This window comes from Micropterus salmoides, unplaced genomic scaffold, assembly GCF_014851395.1.
Source record: "Micropterus salmoides isolate LMB-PRFRI ecotype aquatic unplaced genomic scaffold, ASM1485139v1 Ms_hic_scaffold_194, whole genome shotgun sequence".
Lineage (NCBI taxonomy): Eukaryota > Metazoa > Chordata > Actinopteri > Centrarchiformes > Centrarchidae > Micropterus > Micropterus salmoides.
In genome coordinates this window covers 4,980-32,561 of record NW_024041084.1, presented here as the reverse complement: position 1 = coordinate 32,561, position 27,582 = coordinate 4,980, and the positions used below count along the sequence as shown (strand labels likewise).

Genomic DNA, 27,582 nt, shown 5'->3' with positions numbered 1-27,582 from the left:
TTACAATTCGCAGATTTTCAGTTTACTGTAAATTTGATTTTCATCTTTCATATACCTGGGAATGTGTGTGGGGGGGGGGTTGGATAAGAGCAGGCTAACAGTAAAGACAACGTATGTATTGTAAGTGTCCGTAAACCAGACAGCATCTCGTGCTTTACACTGAAAATGCCTGTTAAAGTTTGGTTCAGTTTGTACTTTATGGTCTTTAATTGCAGACCAAGACAAGTAAAGTAAGAGAGACAGTTTGCATCTGTCAAAACTGGGATCGACTTTATACATTTTTGAATTTGGCTTCTGTTAAATGAACATGATGTACAAGCATGAGCCCGTCCACTACAGGACTTTACAAGACTTCAACTCACCAATGGACTTATGAAGTTGGGAGATCATCCATGTACTTCCTGTAAAAACCTGCAATAACTGTTTTTTCCTCTTTCTTTTTTGCCTCTTGGGAACAGCAGAAACAAGCTGTGACACAACACTGACATATTATCACCTTAAAAGTTTACAGACCAAACATATTTTGAAGTGATAATTCTCTGTGGGTTTATTACTATGAGTGACTCCTTTCAACTTACCTTTATTATAAAAATATTTATTGTAGCAGCTTTAAATTATAATAGGATAAAAGTGCCAATATGGGTATTTGAGGGCTTATGTGAAAAGGTGTTGAGCATACATTTTATATGTATAGCTACAGCGCATACATAACATAATACACTACCTTACATACTATCAAAGCAAACACACTCAGAACAGTTTAAGATACACTTCAAAATGTGCAATATAATATTAAGTTGCTTGCAAACATTAACTGCACTTAGCTACAAAGGAGAACACATGCTGCACTACTCACCATACCATTATAGTGCACTACATGCAGCATTGTTTATATAAAACACCCACCAGAAATATGACATGTATTATTTAAACTATTATTAATTCATGGTAAATTCCATTGGTGATAAACATGTGTCTTTGAAGAGCACCATAAAAACTGCATGTAGAGAGATTAAAGCATAAACTTAAGGAAATACAGTACCAACGGATCCACTTAGAGCTTGGCAACAGTGAACATTTCCAGTTTACAGTGTTGATTGCTTGGCCTAGATACAACAATATGGATTATTCTCATCCTCACCTCTCCCAGTGATGTGATGCATCATTGGGCAAAGGGTTTCCAAGTTCACCGGTTTCCGTAAATTGTGTTGCAGCAGAAATTCAGTGTTACAATGCTGTCATGCTGAGAGATTTCCATAAAACTACCACTAGGTCTGTGATTCAATTATGCTCTGGTCTTTAGTTTGCACTTACCACAGAATAAAATAAAGGAAAAACAGCAAGGAGATTTACAGATTTCATGGAGATTTTGAAGAAATTCCAGTTTCTTGCACCAGTGCTTCTATTTGAGCAGAAGAAATGATAGAAAATGCATTATTAACCCATCACTGAAGCAAAGAAGCTCTGGATTGATTAGAAGTAATTACTTGACTGCAGACCAAAAAAAACCTAAATGAGATCTGGACTGAAAGCTGCTGGCCATTTACACAACACTAAGGAGCATGGAAATCTCAGCCTGCAGTCCGTGGGAGTAGCTAAGCAACTGTGCAGAAAGAACGCCTTTAGAAATCTGTCTACATTTCTTTGTAGGCTGCAGATTACAACTGGATTGGTTTTAAACGTCCAACAAGGCGTTGGAAGAGCTCCCTGACGGAGTTGTGATAGGAAATAAGTGGCCTTACAGTATGCTATGTCAGAAAACATTAGCTTACATGCAGACTGATGTTTAAATACTGATGCTATTCAAGGATTTGTGGGAGGAAAAAGTCTTATTTGCTTTCAGTGATCTGGTTCATCCCACAATTGCTTGATTATGGTATTGTCCAGTCAAATCATGAATGCCATTCATTGGTATTTTAGGAAAAGATGTCATGACAAGAACATAAGCTTGAGAGAGGAAATCAAAGCGAGCTAAATCTTTCATAAACAATATAAATAGTGTTCTCCATATTTCAACCTAAGTTATTATTCTTCAGTCTTAATTCTGTGCTAACAGATCAGTGATAGAAATATGCAACACCCACTGGTTAAGAAATATTGTTTAGATTAAACCTTACTGTAGAGTAAAGAGCAAGCTGATATTGTTGAAACTAACTGTAACCATTAAATTTGAAATCCTGATTTTCTTTCTACTTGGGATCAGCAGAAACAAGTTGTGGACTCAACACTGACATATTATCACCTTAAAAGTTATTATACAGCCAGTCTGTGGCTGTTCATGATTCTAAACTCAAATGGGTAATTTACACCTCAACAACAACAAAAAAACCCTCATATGAACTACATATGAACAATGCTCACATTGTGGATGTATTTTATTTTATTTAAGAATGACATTTCTGCAGTGTGTGATGTTGATCCTAGTCATCATGGTATAAGCCATTTTATGTTTCCGTTGTTATAGGTCATTTACAAAATGACCATAGTTTCATTAAAGGAACTGGCTAGCATGTTGTAGGTTAGGTAGGTTACCCTATAATAATTAAGAAATCACACACACATCAGAAATGCTCAAGCTGGCAAATGTTTGTTTTTTTGTTTTTATGATAACAACCAATCGAATGATAACATATAATTGATTCTATATTAATGTAATATTGTCTGCTATGTAGCAGAAGGGAGTTACAAAACACAATTTCACTCTATAACATGTCATATTGTGACAAACAACCTACCTACCTAGCTAACCCAGATGGATCCAATCAACATGACAGTACATGGACTGTTTACAGTGGCATTTAGTCCTGACTACAACAAGAAAATAAAAGCATCAGCATTAAAAACTTTCGCTATAACTTGGAGGAGTTGTTTTCCAAGGTGGAGCCCAACAAAAATATTTGTGACTAAAGCTTGATTGACTTTTTTCAGCAGCTAGTGACTGTCTGTCTGCCTTTGGTTTGGTGCTGTGTCAATATAGGAAAAGCTTTTTCAGGTTTCCTGTCCAGAAATCATGCATGCATGTCAAATTCCACAAAGGTTTTCTCAATAGCATCGTTTTTTGGTTGAATTAATTGCCTTCTGTAAAAATACAACATATTATTATTACCCTCATTCACTGTCAGAGGCACCACAGGAAATACTCCTGGTCTTATATAACCCTCAATTTAGTTAAATTTCATTCACATCTACCATAGTCCACGTGACCTATCAGCAGAAATCAGAAACAGACAATAAATGGCAAATACGTATTTACTTTCCTGGCTACATACTTTTTAAAATGAATACTTAGAAACATGATTTTATTTCTGAACAGTAACCAGTCCCAAGCCAGACGAGCAGAAACTAAGTACGCAAGGTTCCTTGTTTGCCTAATGTAAATCAGATCAGAGGGATGAAAGGCCTGTGTGTTGAGATGCAGCCTGATCTTCCGGGCGTCCACACCCCTTTCAAACAAATGTTAGACACGGAACAAGGAAGTTATACACCTGCTGCTGCTGCCTCTTTATCTCACTTACAGCGCCTTGTGGCCTTGATAATTAGTGGTAAGTAAAGCCTCTTAATTACTTTAACGTTGTAGCCTAATGTTGACCCAAAGTAATGTTCCTTAAATATTTTTCTGAGGCAACTCAAGCTTCGATACTGGGAAAGAAAGTCACGTAGTCTCCCTGCGGTGGCTCAGAGAAAAGAAGCTGGCTAAAGTGGCTACACACTAATGTTATTGAACTTTTAAAGTAGGTGTTGTGAAGCCCTATCATGGCAGAAGCTGAGGAGGAAGGAGTGCCAAGTGAAGAACCGCAGCATAAGCTCAGGTCTTCCGGCGGCCTGGAGGACACCCAGCCCGCTGCTGCCGCTGCCCGCACAGAGGAGCGAGCTGCGGGGGGCATCTCTGTGGAGTCATCTCTGGACCAGTTTAAGCGCAGGAGGTTCTTCGTGTTGAGGGTAAAGACTTTCGCCACCTTTCCACTTGACAAACGGGAACGTTGTTCTGTCAACACAATAGTTCTGCATTTTTCCTGCAATAAAAAAAAAGTCCCATCACTTCTAGTAGGCTATATTTGAAATTCAATCAAATTCATCAATACCGAAAGCTACCAAACACCAAAATATTAAAGTAGCATTTATAATTTAATATTTTGTTAGCTTTATTCTTCTAACGTTATTCCATACTGTTACATTTCTAAGTTCTTCTTACATTAGGCAGCCTAGCAGCTGTCGTTACAAGTGTGTGTATATTTATGTATTTTTTAAATTTTATTTGTAAGTGACTATATGCAATATTAAGTAGGCCTATAAATGTTAGCTTAGCATTTGTTGACTGCCAGATTTATCTTTATGTAAATTTTCCCTTGGCAGGCCTAAACATGACCTGCCCACATAGTATGCTAACTTGCATAATACTATAGCATTAGACAGCAAAATTAACCTGTGAAAGGGCTTTTCTGCATATTGAGTACTTTTAGTTTTAGTAATTTAAATATATTTTGCTGATAATACATCTACACTCACTAGTAACATTTTGAATGGAGGAGTTTAACTTGTAACTGAGAATTTTGACTTGGTATTGCTACTTTTACTTTAAATAACTACAATCAGTACATCTCTTTTGGAGACTATAATGTAAAAGGAGGTTGCCTGACTGTGTTGATAAAATTGGCCGGGCTGATATATTGACTATTAATTTATTGCAGATTTGCAGGCTGGCTCAGCACCAGGCTCATATTACAGTAAGACTGTCAGGAGCCCACAGTATGAACACCTAATCTTTTTAAGTTCTCAAAGTTGGCATTGAAATAATAAAACACAAAGTACAAGGACAGAATGCCATGTTATAAAAATTACAGTTTGATTGTGTATTGCATTGGAAAACAGAAACGCTTGTAGCTGACAATTCGGATGTGTAGTGTATTATGTACTGAAGCTTTCTCTTGTTTCTTCAAAAACCTAAAGTTATTTAGATTTATACACAGAAGCTGCCCGCTCAGCTTTCTTCATTTGCAGTCATTTTTATATGCCAAAGCTTCATGTTGTTGTTTATTGTTATTTTGTTTGACACACAGACGCGTTGACATTTTGTTGGAGTACCAGTCCCAGCTGCACATCTGCCTCAAAGATTACCCCTTAAGCTTTCTGTGCGCACAGTGTGATTGTCACAATGGAAAATTAGAAAGTGACACCCGTGCATTTCTGTCTCCTCAGCCTGGCACTCTGAATCAGGCCATCAAAGACGTTGAAGCTCTAGTGGATAAAGAAGTAGATGGCAACGTTCGCAGCGTTTGGCTGCTGGCAGAGTGAGTTCATGATATTATGTTCTGTTACACAGCTTCATGTCTGTGTTGACATGCAGCGTAATGTGTGCCAAAGGAAGTCCCTCGTGAACACTTGAACCCCACCGCCCTCACCCCTGTTTATGCACATGTAGAAATCATAAATATAATTTGTAAATAAGATAAATACACATTTCCTATGTAATGTTCATATAACTGTGATGATGTGATTGATTTTATATGATTACAATTGTTACATTATATTGTCAGTCATTAATTATACTGAGGACTGTTTATAGAGCAGCTATGAATGCTTCACAGGATGTTATACTTGTTGTCATTAGGGCTGCAACGAATTATTGTTTTCATTAGGTATGGACCGATACAATACTGATATCTGATATCGGCCTGATACTGACTCAAATAGCTGGATCGATTTCACGCTTGCTAAGCCAACAAGCTCTACAGCTACTTGAGATATCTGCATAGCCAGTTGTTCGAGGGTTGGCAGTACCACTGCAAAATATAACACAACCAACTTAATCAAGCACCTCTAGAGGGCTCATGCCAAAGAGCACAATTTCCAGTCTCTTCCTCACACTGAGGAATACAGCTTATTAATTTTACACAGATCGGTACTCCGCATCAGCCAATACCCAAAGCCCAGGTATTGTAATCGGTACTGAAAAAGTTGGATCGATGCATCCCTAATTTTTATTATGAAATAATCTGCTGGTTAGCTTTTCAGAACAGCACTGAACTGACAGCAATGGTGCGACAGTAAATGCCCAGCGAGTTTACGGTATCATGCATTGCTCATTCATAATCCATCATTAACATGTGTTCTATAACTGCTGCCCATAGGGAGAGAGTGGTTGCTACAGATGTCCCCATTAATTAACCCAGGAATATCACACACGTCAATGCAGAGGTAGTGATTTAACTGCCTCAAACGCAGAGCTAAATGTTATGACTGCAGGACATTACCCAGTGCACCTGGCGATGTCAGGTTGGATCACTCCTGCAAAAGCTTTCAGGAATCATTTAAAAGGCTGGCCATGTGAGAATGAATAATACATTCCGTTTATGCAGCTCTGTCCAGCACACGTTAACGTTTGTCCTACATTTGGCCTGCAGTTATCGACGCTACAGAAGCCGCTGTAGGATTTCTTGCAACAGAAAGAGGGCATTATATGGTCATTCAGTGACACTGCTGCTGAATTTCCCAGAGGGAGCCTTGATGACTAATCTCAGAAAAGCACAAAGAATTCATCAAATCTGGCTTTGCTGAGGATTGTCACTAGTTTTAGAAAATGTAAGATAATCTCAGTTCATCTACTTTTATTATTTTGGCTGTTCCTCTATCATTTGTTTGCGATTTTATAAATGATCGCCATTTTATTTATGCATTTGAGATTGCATGTTTATCATGGAGGTCTTTATTTGTACTTGTACAAACATAGTGGGTGGTTTTATTCATTTTAAACAAAAGAATCAAATTAACGGTATAGTTTTTAAAATTTCTGTAGTAATTTAGTAACAGTGGGTTATTTAAAGAGTAAAGAAAGGGCAACTGTAGATACAATATGCTTAATCCCTTTGTTGCTCAGAGTCAGATAAGAAGATTGCCAGTTAGCTTAGTCCACCACAAACCGATATAAACAAATACGATATAAATTGTTGATTAGCAAGCTTATCAGCGTAGGTGTTTTTCTTTTTTCCTTTGGACAGAGCAAAACTAGCTGTTTCGCCCTGCTTCCTGTCTTTATGCCAAATGAGGCTAATCAGATGCTAATGATGATCAGAAGCTTCCTATTAAGCATACAGACATGACAGTGGTGTCAGCCTCTCGACAAGAAAGCTAATAAGCGTGTTTTCCAAGAGGTCAAAAAATTCTTTTGTGTGCCACAAAGGATCCCAGTGTGTCCTACAGAGGTACATCAGTTTAGGCATCAGCGTCGTCTTGCTAAGTAGCGCTGTGTTGTTGTGTCAAGCTGAGCGCAAGCAGTGTGTCAGACACCCCAGTCTGATCCTGGATCTCTGTAACACCTCTGTGCCATCCAGTCAAGGTTAACTCATTTCATTAGCACAGTCAAAGCTCTTCACCCACACCTTTCCCATGATGCTTTGGCTGCTCAGTGAACTGTCTGCTTTGGCCTACGGCTGCCAGCAGCACTCAAGTGTGTTTCACTTTGAGTTGGCCACATGAACCCGGCTCAGCAGGCCGTAAGAAAGAGAGCCATTCCAAGAGAATCCATGCCACCGTGAATTTGTTGTGTGCACAGCGGTGAGGGAGAGGCTGTGTGAAATTGTGCTTTTTTGTGACATCAATTAAAATGGCAACACTTTTGAGGACATAAGCGAAAGCAGACTTTAGTTTGTTGCTTTAAAGGTGTTTCTGTTAATTTGATTTTTCTTTGCGTTCTCTTGTCTGTGTGTGTGTGTGGTGGTAAAGGTTGGTTGTTAGAAATGCTTGCATGCATATTGTATGATCCTTGCCAAGGGCATTTTTGGAAATTGTGAAGCTTTTACAGTACATAATTGAGCAGCTTTTCTGTATGTGTTTTGTGTTCAAATAACCTCCTGCAGAATACTGACATTAGAACTGCACTTTACAAAAAAAGGTCTTAAATGCACGTAGATAAAAACTCTCTACAGCAGTGGTTTCCACGTGGAGTCAAAAGACGAATCTTAGAGGATGTAAGATCAGCGGCTCCTAATCTTTTTGGTTTATTGCCCTTTTTAAATAAATCTATCAACAGGTCAACTGGCAACCTTTTGTCACAGGGTATGCATTAGTGGGGACAGTTCAGAAGTCCAAAGGGATTTGGAAGGATAAAATCCTCTGACCTATTTTTTTAAATTTCATTTTCATGGATGGAAGCATTTACTTCCTGGAGTCACCACCAGTTGCCTGGTATCTGTTCCTGCCTAAGAATTAGTCTGGCTCCTAACCTCTGTAAAATGACTAATTGTCTTTCTTTCATTTCACTCTTTGTACAGAAACAAACAAGCTGCCTTGTTACTTTGTGAGCTTTAGAGGTGCTGGTAAACAGATTTTTTTACCTTTTGGACAGAGCCTGGCTACCTTTTTCCCCCTTGGTTTTCAGTCTCTATGCCAAGATAAGCTAGCTGGCTACAGCTGCATAGTTACGCCTTGATTCCACCAGCCACGGCTCTTTAATGTTGCATTTGCTGCCTGGTTTTATTTCGTCCTCTGCACGGCTTCAAAACCCACAGAGGCCATTTTAGAAGCAGAGCGTTTTCCATTTCCTTGTTTTGTTTGTCTGTTTTTGTGTTTATTGCTGATATACACTTGGGTATCTGCACAGATTTTGAAAATTGACCAGATTCTTTATGCAGTTTACGTGTCCGACTTCCTCACTGGTTCGATCTGCTCTGTCTAGCTTGACGCGGCTTCCATCAAAAATGCAGCCGGAACGCGGCGCAACTGTGCCTGGTGGAATCCAGGCTTCAGCATGAAAACATGAGAGTAGTATAAATCAGTATAAATAAGTCATCTGACTCTAAGCAAGAAAGCCAACCCCAAGTTGGGAACAGGATAAGAAAACAGAACAAACATATTTCTGCTACATAATAATATTTGTCTGCCAGACGTTCCATTAGTCTTATAATTTGACTTCTAAAAATGATTGCTATAAAACAAAAAAGAAAATGACACTGGTTTTAACTGGTAAACATATGCAACCAGTGACGAGGGATCATAAACAGGCATTGCTTTGTTTTAGGGGTGACAACCAGTTGCCTGATATAAATGGGGTGGTCAAAATAATAGAAATAGGTGTACCTACTATTTCTATTATTTTGCCCACCCCATTTATATCACTGATCAAACAACAATCTCCCAAATGACCGTACAGCGAAAGCCTCTAAAAAAGTTTCAACAAAACAACATTATAACCTTCATGAATATGTGTGTATACACAAAGACATCAAGGCTTCACAAGGATCAGACAAGTAACACACACAGGAAAGTATCTTTTTCAAAGACGTGCTTGGTGTCTAGTCATCCTCTGCCCTCCTTGCCTCATTGTACGCACAGGTAACATTGTTAAAATAAAGCAACTTTACTTAAGAGATGAGTAAGCCAATACATTCAGTTTGTTTCAGGATTTTCACTGGAGGTCTAACACAGTCTCTCTGGTTGTTTCAGGGTGGACCACTGGAACAATGAAAAAGAACGTCTTGTTCTCATCACAGAACACACTCTCCTGGTCGTCAAGTACGACTTTGTCATGTTCATCTGTGAGCAAATCCAGAAGATCCCACTGAACTTTGTGGACCGCATCTCCTATGGCACCTTCATCTTCCCGAAGCAGTCCATTCTTCAGTAAGTCCTCCCTTTAGCCCTCGATTTGTTCTTTAACAGTACATGAAAGTGCAGCTTTCACCTCAGAGGGTGAATATATTTTAATTTGTGGTGGGAAAGGGTAACCAGGAAACTTCACCAAACACCAAAGCAACTGTTTCTGGTTAAACAAAAAGGATCTTGCTCTTGAAAACCTTATCTCTGTAGGAATTCCTTCCATGTTGTTGTCAGACACTTAAAATCTGAACTTGTCTGTGGCGAAAAGAAGCACTTAAGTGGACGTACTTTGAGAGGGCGCTATCGCTGACTGCAGCATGCTCACTCAATACTGGACCAATTTCAAAAAATGATATCCCAGTTAGTCATATATACACAAAAACATTTGAAAATAGGTTTGAAAAATGCAAAACTTAGCTTTCAAGCTCAAACGTAAAACATGCCTAGTCACATTTTTTGTTACTAAGTCATCTTTTCATAACTACTTTAAAGTAATATACCATACAACATATTCTCAAGTTTTGTGAAAATGTTGAAGATGTCATGAAAAATGCAACATGCAGCCTTTTTAATGAATTTCTAAGATTGCAAGAGCATGCATGATTTACTGAAAAGTATCAACAGTGATTTGAGTTGTCAGTGGAAAGAGTGACACTGTGCTGAGGGCAGCATCAGAAGGCTGTGTGGTGAGGTGGATACATGCAGAGGATCGGTGCAGGGAGCAACCAGGGACACATGGAGCAGCAGAGTTGAAGCAGGCATGGCAGAGAGACAAGTGTGCGGAGAGTTTTTTGGGGGTAAGGAGTGCATAGCTGTCACTTGGAGCTGTCACTTAACTGATTAGTGGCAAAATTAATGTAGTCCTTTCATCTAAACCTTTTAAAGACGGCTCAGGGGATACCAAACCAACTAAAACTAATTTGATGAATAAAACGTAATGCGCTGTGAAGAGCTTAGAGCGCGCCGCCTTTATAGGAGGCTTTATCTCTGCACATTACGTTAAATTATACATAAAACGCTCGTGAAAGCCACCCGGGAGTCCAACAGTAAAGAGATGGTTTCAAATGAGAAAGACTCCACCCTCAAACATTTCCTCTTTCCGTCTTCATCTCCACTGCTTCTTCTCTCTTTCTCTATGTCTTCCTCTCTGTCTCTCCCTCAGGAAGTGTCTTCTTTTTTGTCTAGGTCATTCTGTCTTATTTTTGGCAGAACTGATCTACAGCTAAGTTCATGTATGTATGTAAATGAATACTCCCTACTGCTTTAATACACAAAACTTTGTTTCCTCGTCACCAAATCAGTGTGAGGGAAAAATACTTGTACTACTTAACAATACTAATCTTCACAATACTAATACTACTGTGAAGACTATTCAGCTGCTATGTTAATGTTACAATCCTTTTTCAGGAACACTTCATTTTAAGTCCCTCAAATTAGCATTTATAAGCAATTTGTAAACATTTAACAAATGCTTTATAACGTACTATAATGTAGTTATAGGCTAAGTTGTGTCATGAATGTTTGAATGAGAATATAGTAAAACACTGTTGTAATAATGTAAAATATGTCTTCATAAAAGATATTATAATTGTTGACAATAGCGCTGGGTGATATGGCCAAAAATGTTATCACGATCACAAATGTCATATCAGTCGATATCGACAATTATTACGATAAATGTCCAATCATAATTTTTTTCAAGTTTAAAGGCTAATTTTTGCTCCTGAGTGAAAGTTTAAGACACCAGATGGTTAATTGTGGTTTTAAACCATTCTTTATGGTCAGAACATGACAAACATTTGCCAAATAGTGGATATTTTCACAAATCTGAGGTTGAACATTCAAAACACTTACAATGATTGACAATCATTTTTCTTCAACAAAATAAATATCTTCATAGAAAAATTAATGATTTAAATGAATTAAATCGAACATTTATTGAACATTTGGTATATTTCTATTGTGGAAAACTATATCACAATAATTATTGGTATCCTTTTATCGCCCAGCCCTAGTTGACAAACAGTATTAAAGTTGTAGTTACTAGCTCTGTCTTTCGGTATCCTGCTTCCTACGCTTATCGCCTCCCAGCTAACTACATTCCTGCAGTAGCTGATTTTTTGACCATATCGTGACAGAGGACAAAAGTTGTAAGCACAACACTGACATATTATCATCATTAAGCTGGTATAGCGAACTTTGCAAACATTTGCCTATTTACACATCCAGTAGACACGAGGCAACATTAGCACCATTTGGAGTTGTGTTGGATCTAATATTAATTCTCCTGTTTTTTTGCCACCACCAACAGAAATATCTGTCTCTTTAGCACTCCGCTATGTTCACCAGCTAGTCGCTAACTTTGTCTGTCTGCTGTTGTGCTGGGCAGGTAGCACACAGTGCTGCTATATTTTTTTATTTTTTTCTGCTGAAAACTGCTTCTGGATGAGATTGTCTGACAAATTAAAGCTTCATAGAGCTGAGGGGAACAGCAGAATCGGGTGATAATTGTCTGTGGGCTGATTACTACAGGCTACACCTTTCAGATATAGTTATAGTCATGTGATCCATTTTAATATAAAAATATGAATTATAGTCGTTTTTACTGGCAGACATGAGAGTGGTAGCGGCACAGTGCTCCAGTGGATAGCACTGTGGCAAGAAGGTCGCGGGTTCAAACCCCAGTTGCCCTGGCCTTTCTGTGTGGAGTTTGCATGTTCTCCCCGTGTCTGTGTGGGTTTCCTCTGGGTGCTCCGGTTTCCCCTACCACTAAAAACATGTGTTTGGGTCTTGGGTGTGAAGTATGTTATACTGTGTATTTCACACTGAGTTCTGTGGTTTGATTGACATTGTAAGTAAAATCTCCATTAAGACCTTTTGAGAAAGTCCAAAGATAAGATATCAAAGACGTCTTCGGTTTTGATGTATCAGAAAGCTCAGACAGTGATGGAATAATACGTTTTTTTCCCACAATACCATTGCTCATTGAAAGCAAATGAATATAACTACATACTGTATATGCAAACCTAAATAAAGAAGTTTCCATTTCTCCACATCAGTGAATCAATATGTTGCGCTGGCTTTTTCAGCTGTCATGGTAATGACACTTGCCTGTTACTTTGAGGTATCACTGTTCACGTGAGTGTGAGAATACAAGGTATCTGCTCGCTGATATGCCAGCTGACAGTTGTCATCTGACCACTTGATGTCAGTGTGCACCCTTGGTAGAGACGGTTCAAGGCAGGAGCCACATCACATTTCTTCATCTGTGTGATGTTGTCACAGATGATTCACCAAATGCTAGTGTGAATTAGTGCTACTAGGAAGTCCATCTACTGTGTGGGCTGCAACAAATGTCGCCTTCACAGCATTTAATTGCTTTAAATTTGTGCATGTTCTGTCTTGCTGTAGCAACACTGATAGTGGTATTGCACAAATGCATCGATTGTTGATATTTTTTTCTTACACTATCTGATTGTAAAATGCCATGAAAGTTTAGACATCACAGGCCGCCACCAACAGTTTGTTTGGATTAACAGAATTAAACTTGCTGAATTGAGACTGAAAGCACTTTTGACCCCTGTGTTCCAAGACCAGATCAGCTTCAGAACAAAGAATATCAAACTCCCTCCACTCCCTCCCTAAGACCTCCCTCCAGCGTCTTATTTGGCGTCAATACCATCGCCTGTGCTCCATCAGCCTCCCCAAAACCTTGATGATGCCAATAGATAGTGTTGAGGGAGTGTATTTTTAGTCCTGATGATGATTTTGTTTTCTCTAGGTGAAGAAAATGCGCAGTATATTCTGCATCTGTTGGGAAAGATGTGTTTTTAAGTGCCTTCTTTCCAAACTGTCTAGACAAACTAATTACCCAGCACATCATCTATTTTTTTTATTCCTGTCTGAAAGAGTTGGGTGTGGAGGTTTAAAGAAGCCCCACTAGAGGCTGCTTCAGTAACTGTTGTAGGAAATATATATATTTATGAAGGTTGGAAATAATCCCAGCTCTGCACTGCTCTGTTTCACATCTGATCAGATGTAGTTTTTTTTTTTTCTGAATAGGGCTTCAGAGGGAACGATGCCTTATTTAGCCCCAACCTTCAACTACTTGAAACAGTTTTATTAACTAGAAGTTCTTCTTCACATTGTTAGTTGCTATGCTGACACAAGTGGGTTTATTATTTAGTTTTACAGTTGTTTCAATATACAGATCAGTAGGGTGTAAAATCTGTAGCCTGAGTCAGTCTTTGCATTAGTTCTTTTTGTCCTGGTTTGAAAACAGTCATCCTCCTCTCATTCTGCCGTCTGTCCGACCACACCTATATAAACCAAAGCAGCATACACACTTAGACAGCAGAGGGCAGTCAGTTCTTAGTAACTATTTGTGATACCATCAGCATAATGGACTGTGGGACACCTCATCAGATTATAATTACGCCACAAAATAAATGCGAAGAAATAATTTTCTTCCCTCAGTAAGTAAGAAGGAGGGGCACACTCCTTAACCAAATCCAACTATGCAAACATGTCATTGACTTTAAAGCACAACAGAAAGATGTTTGGTGAGGACCCACGTCAAAGTTTCAGGAGTCCCCCCTGACGGGCAGCTGTCCTCAGGTAGTCAAATGAATAAATAAATTACAGAAGTGGAAAGAGGATTATTTATGTCTTATTCCATGTCCAATCCTTACAGGTTATACAAACCGTGGTACTGTTTAATCTCAATTACTGCTCAGTCTGCTTCAAAAACAAGTGTTGACTAAGCTTCTGTTAGTGCAGAACATAGCAGCATGACTAGCACCGGTCTATGATCAATAGAAAAAAATTAATGCTTGGTCCAAGGGAGGTTAAAGAGGCACGCCGGTGATTTACTATTGCACTTCCCTAAAGTTGAAGGAGTCACAAGGGACATATTATCAAAAAAACAGCTGTCCAATAAGTGTGCAGAGGCTGAGATGCTGACTTCTTTTTTCTGGTATACAGGTGCTGGTCATATAATTTGAATATCATCAAAAAATTAAGTTAAATTATTCATTCATTACACACAGACTGATATATTTCAAATGTTTATTTCATTTAATTGTGATGATTAAAACTGACAACTAATGAAAATCCCAAATTCAGTATCTCTGAAAATTAGAATATTACTTAAGACCAATCCAAAAAAAGGATTTTTAGAAATGCTGGCCAACTGAAAAGTATGAATATGAAAAGTATGAGCATGTACAGCACTCAATACGTAGTTTTGCCTGAATTACTGCAGCAATGCTGCGTGGCATGGAGTCGATCAGTCTGTGGCACTGCTCAGGTGTTATGAGAGCCCAGGTTGCTCTGATAGTGGCCTTCAGCTCTTTGCATTGTTGGGTCTGGCGTATCGCATCTTCCTCTTCACAATACCCCATAGATTTTCTATAGGGTTAAGGTCAGGCCAGTTTGCTGGCCAATTAAGAACAGGGATACCATGGTCCTTAAACCAGGTACTGGTAGCTTTGGCTCTGTGTGCAGGTGCCAAGTCCTGTTGGAAAATGAAATCTGCATCTCCATAAAGTTGGTCAGCAGCAGGAAGCATGAAGTGCTCTAAAACGTCCTGGTAGACGGCTGCGTTGACCTTGGAGCTCAGAAAACACAGTGGACCAACACCAGCAGATGACATGGCACCCAAACCATCACTGACTGTGGAAACTTTACACTGGACTTCAAGCAACGTGGATTCTGTGCCTCTCCTCTCTTCCTCCAGACTCTGGGACCTTGATTTCCAAAGGAAATGCAAAATTTACTTTCATCAGAGAACATAACTTTGGACCACTCAGCAGCAGTCCAGTCCTTTTTGTCTTTAGCCCAGGCGAGACGCTTCTGACACTGTGTCTTGTTCAAGAGTGGCTTGACACAAGGAATGCGACAGCTGAAACCCTGTCTTGCATACGTCTGTGCATGGTGGTTCTTGAAGCACTGACTCCAGCTGCAGTCCACTCTTTGTGAATCTCCCCCACATTTTTGAATAGGTTTTGTTTCACAATCCTCTCCAGGGTGCGGTTATCCCTATTGCTTGTATACTTTTTTCTACCACATCTTTTCCTTCCCTTCGCCTCTCTATTAATGTGCTTGGACACAGAGCTCTGTGAAAAGCCAGCCTCTTTAGCAATGACCTTTTGTGTCTGGCCCTCCTTGTGCAAGGTGTCAATGGTCGTCTTTTGGACAGCTGTCAAGTCAGCGGTCTTCCCCATGATTGTGTAGCCTACAGAACTAGACTGAGAGACCATTTAAAGGCCTTTGCAGGTGTTTTGAGTTAATTAGCTGATTAGAGATATTAAAAGGAATGAACACTTGAAATATATCAGTCTGTGTGGAATGAATGTATACATTATACAAGTTTCACTTTTTGAAAGGAATTACTGAAATAAATCAACTTTTTGATGATATTCTAATTATATGACCAGCACCTGTAGATTGGTGAAACAAAAACACTGAATCCTACATTTCCCATAATGTAACTCAATTAGGTCTCTCGTTGCCTCCTAAATGCTCACCTCTTTGAAACTCCATGCATCCAGCTTGTAAGTTTCTGATAAAAATCCAATAACGATATATCTGCCTAGAGATTCTTTTTTCTTAAATAAACACATAAACAAACATACAAACAATCTTGATATGATTCCCTATGTATCCATATCGGCCTGGCCAATATATCTGACTACCTGTATGGAATAATCTGGCATATTGTTTCACTCTACTCTTTGTTTGTATGTCATATGCTTAATTTTGATTTAATTTGTTGGTTTGGGTGTAAGTGTGATGTTATATGATACTGTATATTTCAGTATAGACTATAGGAGTTGTTGCCATGATAATTGCTAATGAGCATCCAAATAAACAATAAACCTCAAATACTTGTTGGGATTTATTGTGACAATTTATAAGGCCTCCTAGGCATTTTGACACCTGGCCTGCATTGCACAGTTTATGCGAATAGATAAGAAACTTTAAATGTGTTTCCACAATAACTGCAGATTTTTACAACCACTGTTTCTTTGAATTACCTATTCCTAGTAATTCTTACCTCATTGGTCATAAAGAGGACATACACTGCATAAAATACAAAAGAAACAGTCTAACACAGACTTTAATTTTCTCAAGTAAAACTTTCACAACTGAAACTATATATCTATATAACTGTAACCATTTACTTCCAGATATTGTGTTCTACCTGTAGCACTTGTTTTAACTCTAAGCAATGAAGAAACACTCACTTCCCAAAAAAAACAAAGCATAGATCAAGAGCAGTCTGCACACGGGCTGCTCCCAGGGTGTACAGCATAAATTAATAAACACCAATAGACGTATAATGTTTGGGGCATGCTGCTCTAACTTCATACACCTCGGGAGAAGCTTTCAGCTTGTGGACTGCTTTTTCAAGGTGGAAAAATCTTTGCCAACAGCCTGCAGTTATGATATCACAGCTTTTGCATCATGGCATCTACAGTAAAATGACTGGATGTTTTAGGCTTCAGAGCCGCTTTATCATGACTAGGGTCCATATCTTTTAGAGGCTTGAACATTATAGTGAAATTGTGTGTAACAGGAAAGCTCAATTCTTTGTAATTGTTTGTTTTTCTAGTTATCACTCCACTGTTTTCCTCTCTTTGTAGTCCTTTCACAAGTTGAATGAAACCTTGTAGGATGGATACATGTATGGATGGCTGACAAACCTGCAGGCTCTATTGAGCAATCAGAGCAGATTTGTTTGTTCGCTCTGAGACAATGTGGGACACTTGCCATGACAACTGGAGCTGGGCTTGATATTTATCTTGTGTTGACTTATGAGTCCGAAGCACTTGAAAGCCCTGGGAGGAATTTTTCGTCACTTGCCCTTAAGCTCAGAAGACAGCGTTTTTACACATGTGAGCGTTTTTTATAAACACTGTGGATTAAGTGGAACTCCACTAGAAAGGTCGGTAGTGGGTGGATATCCTCAGTTTGGCCTCTTTCTTGAGGTGTTTGAAAATGAGTTTTCAGAAATTCCTCATGACACAACCCTTGTTTCCTTGAGAAACTTCTGAATGACAACAGTGTAGCCTGCTTTCACCGTTTCTGTATTTCGTGACTGTATCGAAGTGAGGTGCAGTGAAAGTCCAAACCCCAGCTCTGCCGCATAAACACAGTGAAGACTTCCAAGGCCTCTGGCTGGAAAGCCCAGCCCTGCTCTGCCTGTTTGGGCTGGTCCCTCTTCCAGTGATAGCTTACCTATGGAATTTGCCAAAGCTTTTTTATATCCCCATTTATACTAGAGCAATAGCTGTGTGCTCTTACAAAGGGCAATGTGTACAAACGTAAACCCACCATCCTCAGTCGCTTTTGCTGAAATATAATCAGTCTTTTAGCCTGGGCTTTGCTTTTGTACCAAGATTTTTTTTCTTTCCTCCCCCTTTTTTTCCCTACACAACGTTTGCTCTGGAGGCACAGAATGTTCAGCGGCAGCATTGTCATTTTAAAAGTACTTGTGTAAACAAGGCTAAATAACATTATGATGCAGCCCCTCCCTGGGACCGTGACATATCAACAGCCACAACACTATTGTTTAGCCTCAGGTGTTTAAATCTGTTTGGCAGGAAGTGCTCTTGCACAAGGTATGAGGTAAAATGAGCACATCATGGTGACAGATCATTAAGGAAATCAGAACACTGTTGGGAAATCACCCACATCTTGATTTATTTATCTTCTCTGTTGCTTTTTTAGGTAAACCAGCGGGTGCATTATAGATAAGACTATCCCACCACCTTAGACATCTAATACCACCATCAGTTGTTACAGCTAAATCACAAAAACACCAAAACAGGTTGTTTGATTGCCATAACAAGCTGCACTTTATGAGTGCTATTTGCACATTTTTTACGTGTTAAATTGTTTAGCAAGTTGCCTCTTGAAAGCTGACTACAGTGTGTAGTCATAGTATTGAGCACCAAATAAACCCATGTGTTTGTACATCCACATATTAAGTGCAGAGGCTACAAAGGCAGCAAGGACTGATTTGTGGGTTTGGTGTCAGGCCAACAAAAATACTTTATTCTCAGGTTTGAAAGCATGCAGCAGGCAAATGACTTGCACAACATAACATGGTAATATGTCTAAACAATGCACGGAGCTGAGGGAATGATGAAATGCATCTGCATCATTGAAGGGTGAGAGCATTTACCTTTATTTCCAGCTAATTGGGTGGTTTCTCCTAAGAAAAAGAGAAAACGCTGTTTTGTTTAAGGGGAAAAAAACAAAAAAAATGCACAAACATGATGCCTCTATGTAAAAGTGCAATGCAAAGTCAGAACTCACTCAGTGTTGCTTTAGTTCTGAAAAGAGCTCATGTTGTCAAAATGTTTAAATTCAACCACTAAATTAATGTTTTATCTGACTTTATAATTTGTAGGCTAATTAAACTGTTGTATTTTTTGTGTTGTTCTACTGTCAGTGTAATTATGTCGGACTGAGGAGTCAAACCTGTCACTTCAGGTTTTTCTAGCTACTGTTTTGAATCAGGATTTATCCAGTAGTTGTTTACCTACTTTGTTAAACAGGTGTAGATCAGCCTACAAAGAAAAAGGGGGGGTAAGGAACCTGAATGACCGCCACAATGAAATTGCATGTAATCTAAAAGTATGTGTGTGTGTGTGTGTGTGTGTGTGTGTGTGTGTATATATATATATATATATATATATATATATATATATATATATATATATATATATATATAATTGTGTGTGTGTGTGTGTGTGTGTGTGGACAGACACACACACTCTCTGTTGGTGTGAAGTTGGAAGAAAGTGAGTTCGCCAGACCTCTGTAGTCTGCTTCTCATCTCTGCTTGAGGCTAGCGGCTCGAGGCAACATGCCTGTGTTTGCAGTGTATTTATATGATCCTAGTGGGATAGATATGTTGTAGGGCTGAACGATTAATCGTTTTCAAATTGAAATTGCAATTTTAAAGGACGTGATTAGCTAACTTTGAAGACGGCGATTAAAATGTTGTCATCCTTGTTTGACAGATCTGCTCGGCAATCAGGAGTCGCCTTGCGCTTCCTGTTACGGTCCTACTCACCAATCTGACACACACACACAGGGCGTGTACATTTTACAACAACAAAGAAAATTAAAGCTGCAAGCAGCGTTGGGGCTTGCAGCTTTCGTCGGGCCCTCGCACTTGTAGCACGTCCGGGTGTGAGCCAGCCGCGTTGCATATTCTGGAGCTCTGCCGGTGCAGCTGTGAATTTGCTACGCGGTTCTGACGCTGCATGAAGGCGTTATGTCACTTCCTGTCCCCCCTATGTGGAGCTACATAGCACTTGGCGCTATGAATATAAATCGGTTACAACAACTTCCTGTGTCATGGCAAAGAGTTGATCTTAGACGGCACGCCACGGACACGCTCATTGACGAAAACTCACAGACAGCACAACGTTTCATCGTCAACGCCTTTAGAAGGCACAGCAGAAATTTGAAGTCGGTCTGACCCTAGGAGGAGTTCGTTAAAGTACGGAGTGTGTAAATCATCCAAAAATTGCCGTAAAATTCAAAATGGCCGACTTCCTGTTGGGTTTAGGGCATTGCTCCAAGAGGCTTTTTGGTATGTCTGGACATGATACATGTGCCACAGAAATTTCATACATGTAGGTCAAACGTGCGGCGGGGGCTACTTCGTTAAAGGTCACTTCCTGTTGCCAGCAGGTGGCGCTATGACTGTGGGTGAATGTCGGCATCTACATGTGTTCAGGGCGGGACTCTCATCGTACGTGCGCGAAACCCATAAAATATGAAATTTTTCACCACCTTTGACATGTGTGCAAAGTTTGGTGAGTTTCCGGGTATGTTTAGGCCCCCAAAATTGAGCTTACCTTGCAGAAAAAATAAAATAAAAATAAATAAATAATCTTTACAGTTTCAATAGGGACCTCGCACGGTTTGTGCTCGGGCCCTAACTATAAGAAAATGTGGGATCATGGGGCCAGCAGTTTTGTCTGGCATCAACTCACACTGAAGTGTTTCAGCAGCGGAGCATTTAGCCGTTAACGTATTGTTAATTTGTCATTTTGTGTGCTTCAACTACGGATAACGTTCCGCTTCGCTCTGCACAGGCTAACGTTACATATCCACATGGAGCATTTCAGAATAAGAGCGTTTTGCCTGTCTAATTTTGCTGACTTTTTCAGATTTTGCTCATTTGTTCTGTTGTCCTTGATTTTTGTGCTGCTGCTATGGTTTAGTAGGCGATGTAGTTAAATTGTTTCTGTCTTGTCTGTTTAACTGTGTTATTGATGTACGATTGGGAGTCTGCAAAGGGTGTTTTATTTTGAAAATCAACCGGCTTCTCTATGCCGTTCTATGTCTGACTTCCTGCCTGGTTCATCTGCTCTGTGCTGCTTGACACGGCTTCCGTCAAAAATAGGCAGGCAGTGAATACTGAACTGTAGCTAAACTTAAAACAACAAATCGCAAACCGAATCGTAATCACAATATCTGGCAGAAAATTTGCAGTTAGATTTTTTTCCCCCAAATCGCTAAGCCCTAATCTGTTGTATCACAATGGGTGCATCAGGAGAGCCGCTGAAGAAAATGCATTCCCATGTCCAGTCAGGTGAAGTGACTGGAGGAGACTTTAGTACATTTTAGTTCAGGTTCATTTGAATATTCTGCATGAAGGTAACATTATCCTAAAAAGAGATGCAGAGGAGGGTGTTTTGAACTCTCTGTGACCCTGTACCTTTTGAACTGATACTGTATTCCCCCTGGATTTTACAGTCTAAGAGGTATGAGAGCCCTAAATCACATTTGATAGACAAACAGTAAATAGAGCATGTAAGGATCGTTCATCATAGTATGTAGATCAACACCAACATCGTTTCAAAGATGGGATCTGTGTGTTCGGAGGTCTGTTTGCACTCAGTCTTCTGAGGTTTCATTAGGCTGAGGAAAGATATGACTCCAGAGCATTTCCATTAAAACCTTCAGTATTTACTCTTAAACAACTAAATAAAGAAGGAGAAGGAGAATATGATGAACACACTGTGGATTACCTCTGAGCCTGGTAAACACAAGATTGCCCTCACATTAAGTGTTTGCCCTGGGGACAGATTAGTGCCTTTGTTTCATTATTCCTACATTGTTACCATGGAACCAACAGGTCTGGTAGTCCCCCTTTTGGGGAAATAAATTTAACTGATGTTGAAGCAAAAATAATGGTCCATGAAGGAGTGGCAATTTCATATCAGCAGATAGCTTTGAATTTTTATTTGTGCACACAATTATTGTAAAGTACTGTCAATTCAGAGAAGTAAGAAAGGGGCGTTGTCAGCCTGGCAGGACACCGCGCAATAGGTTGTAGTACCTATTTAATGGCTTTCAAATGGCAGATTAGTTTGTCCCTAAAAATACCTCTTAACAGTTCTTTCAGCCTGCTTGAACATTTGAGCTAGTTTGTTAAAGCAAATAAACATTGATTATTATTAAGTTCATAGTTTATAGGTACTAATTTCTTGAACATCCTTGTCAGTAATAACAGAAAGTCTAATCCAGATCTCCTTGAAAAATGTCCCAGTTAGTGCACAACACCCGTGTAATGGCATCCTCCGATCATTGTGTGGTGCAGTGGATTTGAGGTTTGGTGCGTTTAAGTTCCTGCTTGTAGTGTGGGAGCAGGAAAACAACATTATGGTCTGCAAAATGTAACTATGCTCTGGTAATGTTTCTATTAAACAACTGTTGACAGAGGTGCCATCACCCTGCTCCTTGCCCGACTGACTGGTCCTGTTAGCCCGTATTATGGCAAAATGATTAAGACTAACTGAGACGGCTTTGTCGAGATGATATAGGCCTCCATGAAGGCCCTCTCCACCAGGTACTTAATATGCAGTAAATCCATTTTGTTCCGAGGGGAATGTACATTCGCCAGTGTGATGGAGGGAAGAGCATCTGAGGGGACACTTCCTCAGTCTTTATTATTTTATATTTCGATGTGTACATTTTAGATTCACATAATTCACTAAAATCAAATCAGTTGCTGCCAGTTGGTTTGTTTTTTTTAGCACCTTTTCCTACGTGATGACTGGGATAAAAGCTGCAGGCGAAAACAATTCTATGCAACGTAATTGTCACTTACAAAGGACAGCGTATAAATTTTAGCTACTCTGGATGTGGCCAGAGGCACATAAAGCATTTATATGCAGTGTTGTGTGTAATTCTCAATGGAAAACAAAACAAGACCTTGTTTGTAGAAAGCAGCTGTTGATCTGGTGACAACATGAACTGTGGAATCTGAAGTGAAGAGACTCGCTTTGTCATTTCTGTTCCTCTGTCTGTGTTTAGGAGAGAGGGGGAGGGAATGCGAGTCTTCTGGGACCGGCTGAGAGAGCCCACCTTTTCCTCCAGGTGGAACCCCTTCTCAACTGACTTCCCCTTTATCACCTTCACCTACCACCCCGTGAGAGACATCAGTGACACATTCACTGCGCTCTGCGATGTAAGTTGATGAGTGATAACAGTATGGCATTGTTTAAAGGCTCATTTCACCCAAATCACAAAAAAAAAAAAAAAATAACAAATAGGTTTTATTTGCTGACGGTTCAAAATATCTGATGTGGGGGGACGACAACATCCCAGTTAATCAAATAATCCACAGTCAGCAGCGTTCATTGGAGCTATGATATATCTCAGTACATAAAACTGGAACTATGGAGCAGCTGCACAACTCTGTATAGCTAGGAGACCTTTTAACTTGTCTGTTGAAACATTTGATTTTATCATATATTTTATGATTAATCTAGGTGGACGTGTGAACTCAATCATGAGACACCTAACTGTTCACTGTACCACTTTAAAAAAACAGCGGTGGTGAGATTTTATCCTGTGGTCAAATGAGTCATCACTCAGAAACGAATGACTAGAACTAGGGCATGAGACATCATTCATGTGTAATCTGTCATTCTTACCACTTAATAAAATACTCAGAACTGTCACATATCTGAACATTAACCCGGCATTGTTTGATTTGTTTTGTGACGAAAATATGATGTGTTTGCGAAACATATACCGGAATTTCAACATATCAAGTGTAGCAGATGACTAAGCACAAAAAGAGAGAAGAATGGAGCAATTTTGTGCAATGTCATGACATTTCAACACTGTTTAGTGATATTTCAAACATGTCCTCCATACTGTTTCTGCTGTTTTACAGCATAAAAGAGGGGGTGGGATTATTCACATTTCACTGATTGCACACAATTGTTGACTGGCAACTGAGCCTGATGGACTCAAACAGGTGTGCAGAGACCTGGAAGAACGTTTGCTAGGAATGTAGCGTAATCTTAATTATGATATGACACTTTGAAATGTGCCTTGTTGGGCAAGAATATCTTTACAGTAGACAGGTGTGATTACAGCAGACCAGCTGGTCTCTGCTTTTTTCCTATTAAGCTATGAATTGTAGTCTACGATGTTGATCAGGAACCTTGGTCAGGTGACTTTACAGATCGTAGAAACTGCAGAATACTCTGTTTACCAACAAGCAAAATATTATGTAATGTAGAGAAAAGTGTCAAACAAAGAAGTGGTTAACCAAACTAACAAAACAAGCATGACACAGAACACTCTCTGACCTAAACACCAGCACAAACAATTGATAAGGGTGGCGATGGGGAAGTGGATAACACACATGCCTTTGGTGTGAGAGACCTGGGTTCTATTTCCACTGTGACCCATCCACCATTGTGTCCCTGAGCAAGACACTTAACCCAGCTGGTCTGATTGCTCATAATGTTATTATGTTGTGTCATGTTTTGTGTTTGTGCCATCTTGAAAAAGAAAAAATTCAAGATCAAGGCAGACACGTTTTTATCAGGCTGAAATATTGATTCAATGAAAAATCCGGGCCGGTTATTATATAAGTATATTGACGAGAAAATATTTAAGAAAATCTGAGCGCTTCTCAGTCTGCAAGTCAACATTTGACAGCGCACAGGTATGGATTTGTAGGAGCACAGATTTGAGTGTGCATTCCGACCGTGCGAGGGCTCATTTCTGAGTTTCTCCAGCCGTTTTGGAAGCTTCTGAGCACTTGAGATTGCATCGGCTCGCTTGCCGACCATTTTTGACCATGTGAAAGTAGCCACAGCCCATAATAATTTTATCATTTCATTAGTTATTAGAGCATTTATTGCAGTTTTTTTTATATCTGATCAGATCAAAGTAAATCTAATCCATTATGAGCCTATGTTTAGGTGTCATTTACAGGGGCTACTTCCGTCATCTGCTCTTTGTGTGTTGCATGATACATCAAATTCACTGATATTCATTGCTTTTTAATATTTTTTTTTATTGAATTGTTGAAATTGTATTCATCCACCACATGATCACACATTCTTTCTGATGACAAAATTAATCATAAAAATTAAAATTAAAAAAATTAAATGGATTGATTTTATTGGGCCCTAATTATGAATATTTGTCTAACTGTCTCTGTTAAAATGATTCATAAAAACAATAAAAGACGAAATAAGAAGGCCCCATATGTGGTTGGATAATAATGAAGGATGGAAAAAATAAGATATTTATGATGCCCTCACCAAAGCGAAATATATTCACACGCTGCAAACAAGAAATCAATGTTTTTTCTGATATATTTCTGATCCTCCCACATTTCTTGTCCACAGATCCAGAATTTTCGTGAGCAACTCAAGGATGCGGCGCAGAAAGTCCACGCCATCAAGCCAATTCCTGGGAAGGCCAATGGTGTCCTGGTCCTGAATCAGCCCATTCTCATCGAGGCTTACGTGGGCCTCATGTCTTTCCTTGGGAACCAGAACAAACTGGGATACTGCATGGCTCGAGGAAACATTGGCTTCTAACTGTTCTTCATGTATGTAATAGTTTTGTTGTACTTAAACTTTTATAAGTCTTAAATTCATGTTGATAAGTTTGTTTACAGAGAGTTCATTCACATTCTAAGGATTGGACAAAGAATCTTCCTTATTCAGGTTAGCGTCACAACCCTGGATTATCAGGATGTTCTGTATGAGGTTTAAACAACTGTGTGATCTCCCCCGCTGCTTATTACCAGAGTGTGGTGTCTGAATACTCAGAAATATCCACATTTCAACACTGCTCTTCACTGGATGACGGATCCCCCGCTGCTCTCAAGGAGCTTTGTATTTGCTCCTCAGTGATATGGTAATTCAACTCTTTCGCAATGGGACTCCTTTCTACCTCCCCCGGTGTCTCTGTTAAAAGCTCATTCCCATGCAATTCTGCCCCTTAGAGATTCACTGGAGCATGAGGGCACATTTTTCTGTTTAGTTTTATTGTTTGTATTGTATTTTTACAGTGCATGCAGTGTTGGAATATGTATGTTTACTGTGTTGACCTTGTTCAGTATCATCTGTTTGTTTTGTGAGCCTGTCACAGGTGAGAAGATACAGGCTTACATATTTTGTCCTCTTATCCTTTTAAGTGGTATAAAATATGCAAATTCATACGCGCTGTTTAGTGCACTTCATGAGTGAATTATCATACCCATGTCCTGCACTAGTCTTTCCACTGAACTGACCAAAACTGACCAATCAAAGTAGAAGGAACACAGCCATACTGGGATTAGTAACTGTAATGTAATGACTGAATTTTAAATTGTAACCCCCAGACTACTCATTACTGAAACAAGTAATCCTATTACTGTAACTCATTAATAATTTATCTATAATTGAAATCAATTGAATGACCATAAATGGTAGCAAAAACAGGAGTTGATGTCATGAAAATATATTTATCGCATTAGAGCGTTAAAACCTTTAAAAGTGAAACTGTATATGGTAAAAATACAGTTCTTTTCACAAATTACGCATCCGTTCCTGAGAGACAAATACAAGTGAATGCAGACAATCTAAGGTTTTCTCTTCAGGAAACAAGGTTAAGTAGCGAGTGTCCAAGGGATCCATGCAGCTGTTATTCCACAAGGTAAAGTATATGGTTAAGTTCAGCACATTGAGTATCACGTATCATAACCTTAGGGTTTGAAGGGGTTAACATGTTTCCTCCCAGAATGAGGACGTGTCTCTAATCCTGGATCAAGCGCTGCTCTGGCCTGGAGCAAAGCGCCACATCCATATTTCTGCTCTTCAAGTTGTAAAAGATGTTCAGAAAACAGGATTACCTGCCAGATAAATGCACGTCCTTAAAGCTGTGTAGTTTAGCCCCTCAAAAAAAAACTTGAACAGAGTTTTACATTTACATCATCTGATGAATCACAGGAGTGACATTTGGAAAAATATACAGCTAAGTGTATTTATTTGTTTGTTTTGTTTTGGTTTCCATGGATCACATTAATACCTGTAATCATTGTATTCTCTAATTGTCTTAGCTGCAGGTAATGCAGTTACCGAGCACACTGAGAAGTAGCATGACAATAAAGGCTTCAAAGAATATAACTTCACAAATAATTAAAGATGTAATGTTTGTGATCACGTTGTTTGCTGTTCAAATGATGCAGTTTACATGTTCGGTCATGTTTGAATTGAGCATCAGCGGAGCTCCAACCTGCCCTTTCCTCTTGCTTTCTGTCAACCATTACTATTGTAACAGTTAAGTTTAATATCTAGATGTGATGAGCTCCTAATGCCACGACGCAGAATGAATATGGGCCAGTGTGTGCGCAGATGTGTAAGCAGGAGACCGGAGGGAGCGTGGGTGTTGTTGTGTATGATCAATCTCTGTCCTCAGATGCCCCTTTTTCTTCTTTTTTTTTTTTTTTTTTTTTTTTTTTGCATAAGAGAGCATTATGTTGAGCCCTTGAGGTACTTCATCTGAATTAAAGCTCTGATTTGCTCTTAACGTTTCATAAACAACCTGTACTCAAGATTCTGTACTGACTGAGAATGTGCTCACATACTGTTAGCAGAACTTTAGTTTAGTAAACACAGTTAATTATGAGAAATAAAGACGATCAGAGATTTGATGGAAGGA

General features: G+C 39.3%; 1 protein-coding gene across 2 annotated transcripts; it reads left to right on the top strand.

Moving 5' to 3' along the window:
• Positions 1-3,418: 3,418 nt before the first annotated feature.
• Positions 3,419-27,582, top strand: LOC119911181 (tumor protein p63-regulated gene 1-like protein). Of its 2 annotated transcripts, none has more exons than XM_038729988.1 (6): positions 3,419-3,542; positions 3,733-3,939; positions 5,197-5,288; positions 9,439-9,615; positions 22,939-23,092; positions 25,281-27,582. In XM_038729988.1, the coding sequence occupies exons 2-6, from the start codon at positions 3,754-3,756 to the stop codon at positions 25,473-25,475; spliced, it is 804 nt and encodes a 267-aa protein (XP_038585916.1). In that variant the 5' UTR covers positions 3,419-3,542; positions 3,733-3,753; the 3' UTR covers positions 25,476-27,582. The 2 variants fall into 2 exon arrangements, with proteins under 2 accessions (XP_038585916.1, XP_038585917.1); XM_038729989.1 differs by having other exon boundaries at positions 3,467-3,542; positions 3,736-3,939.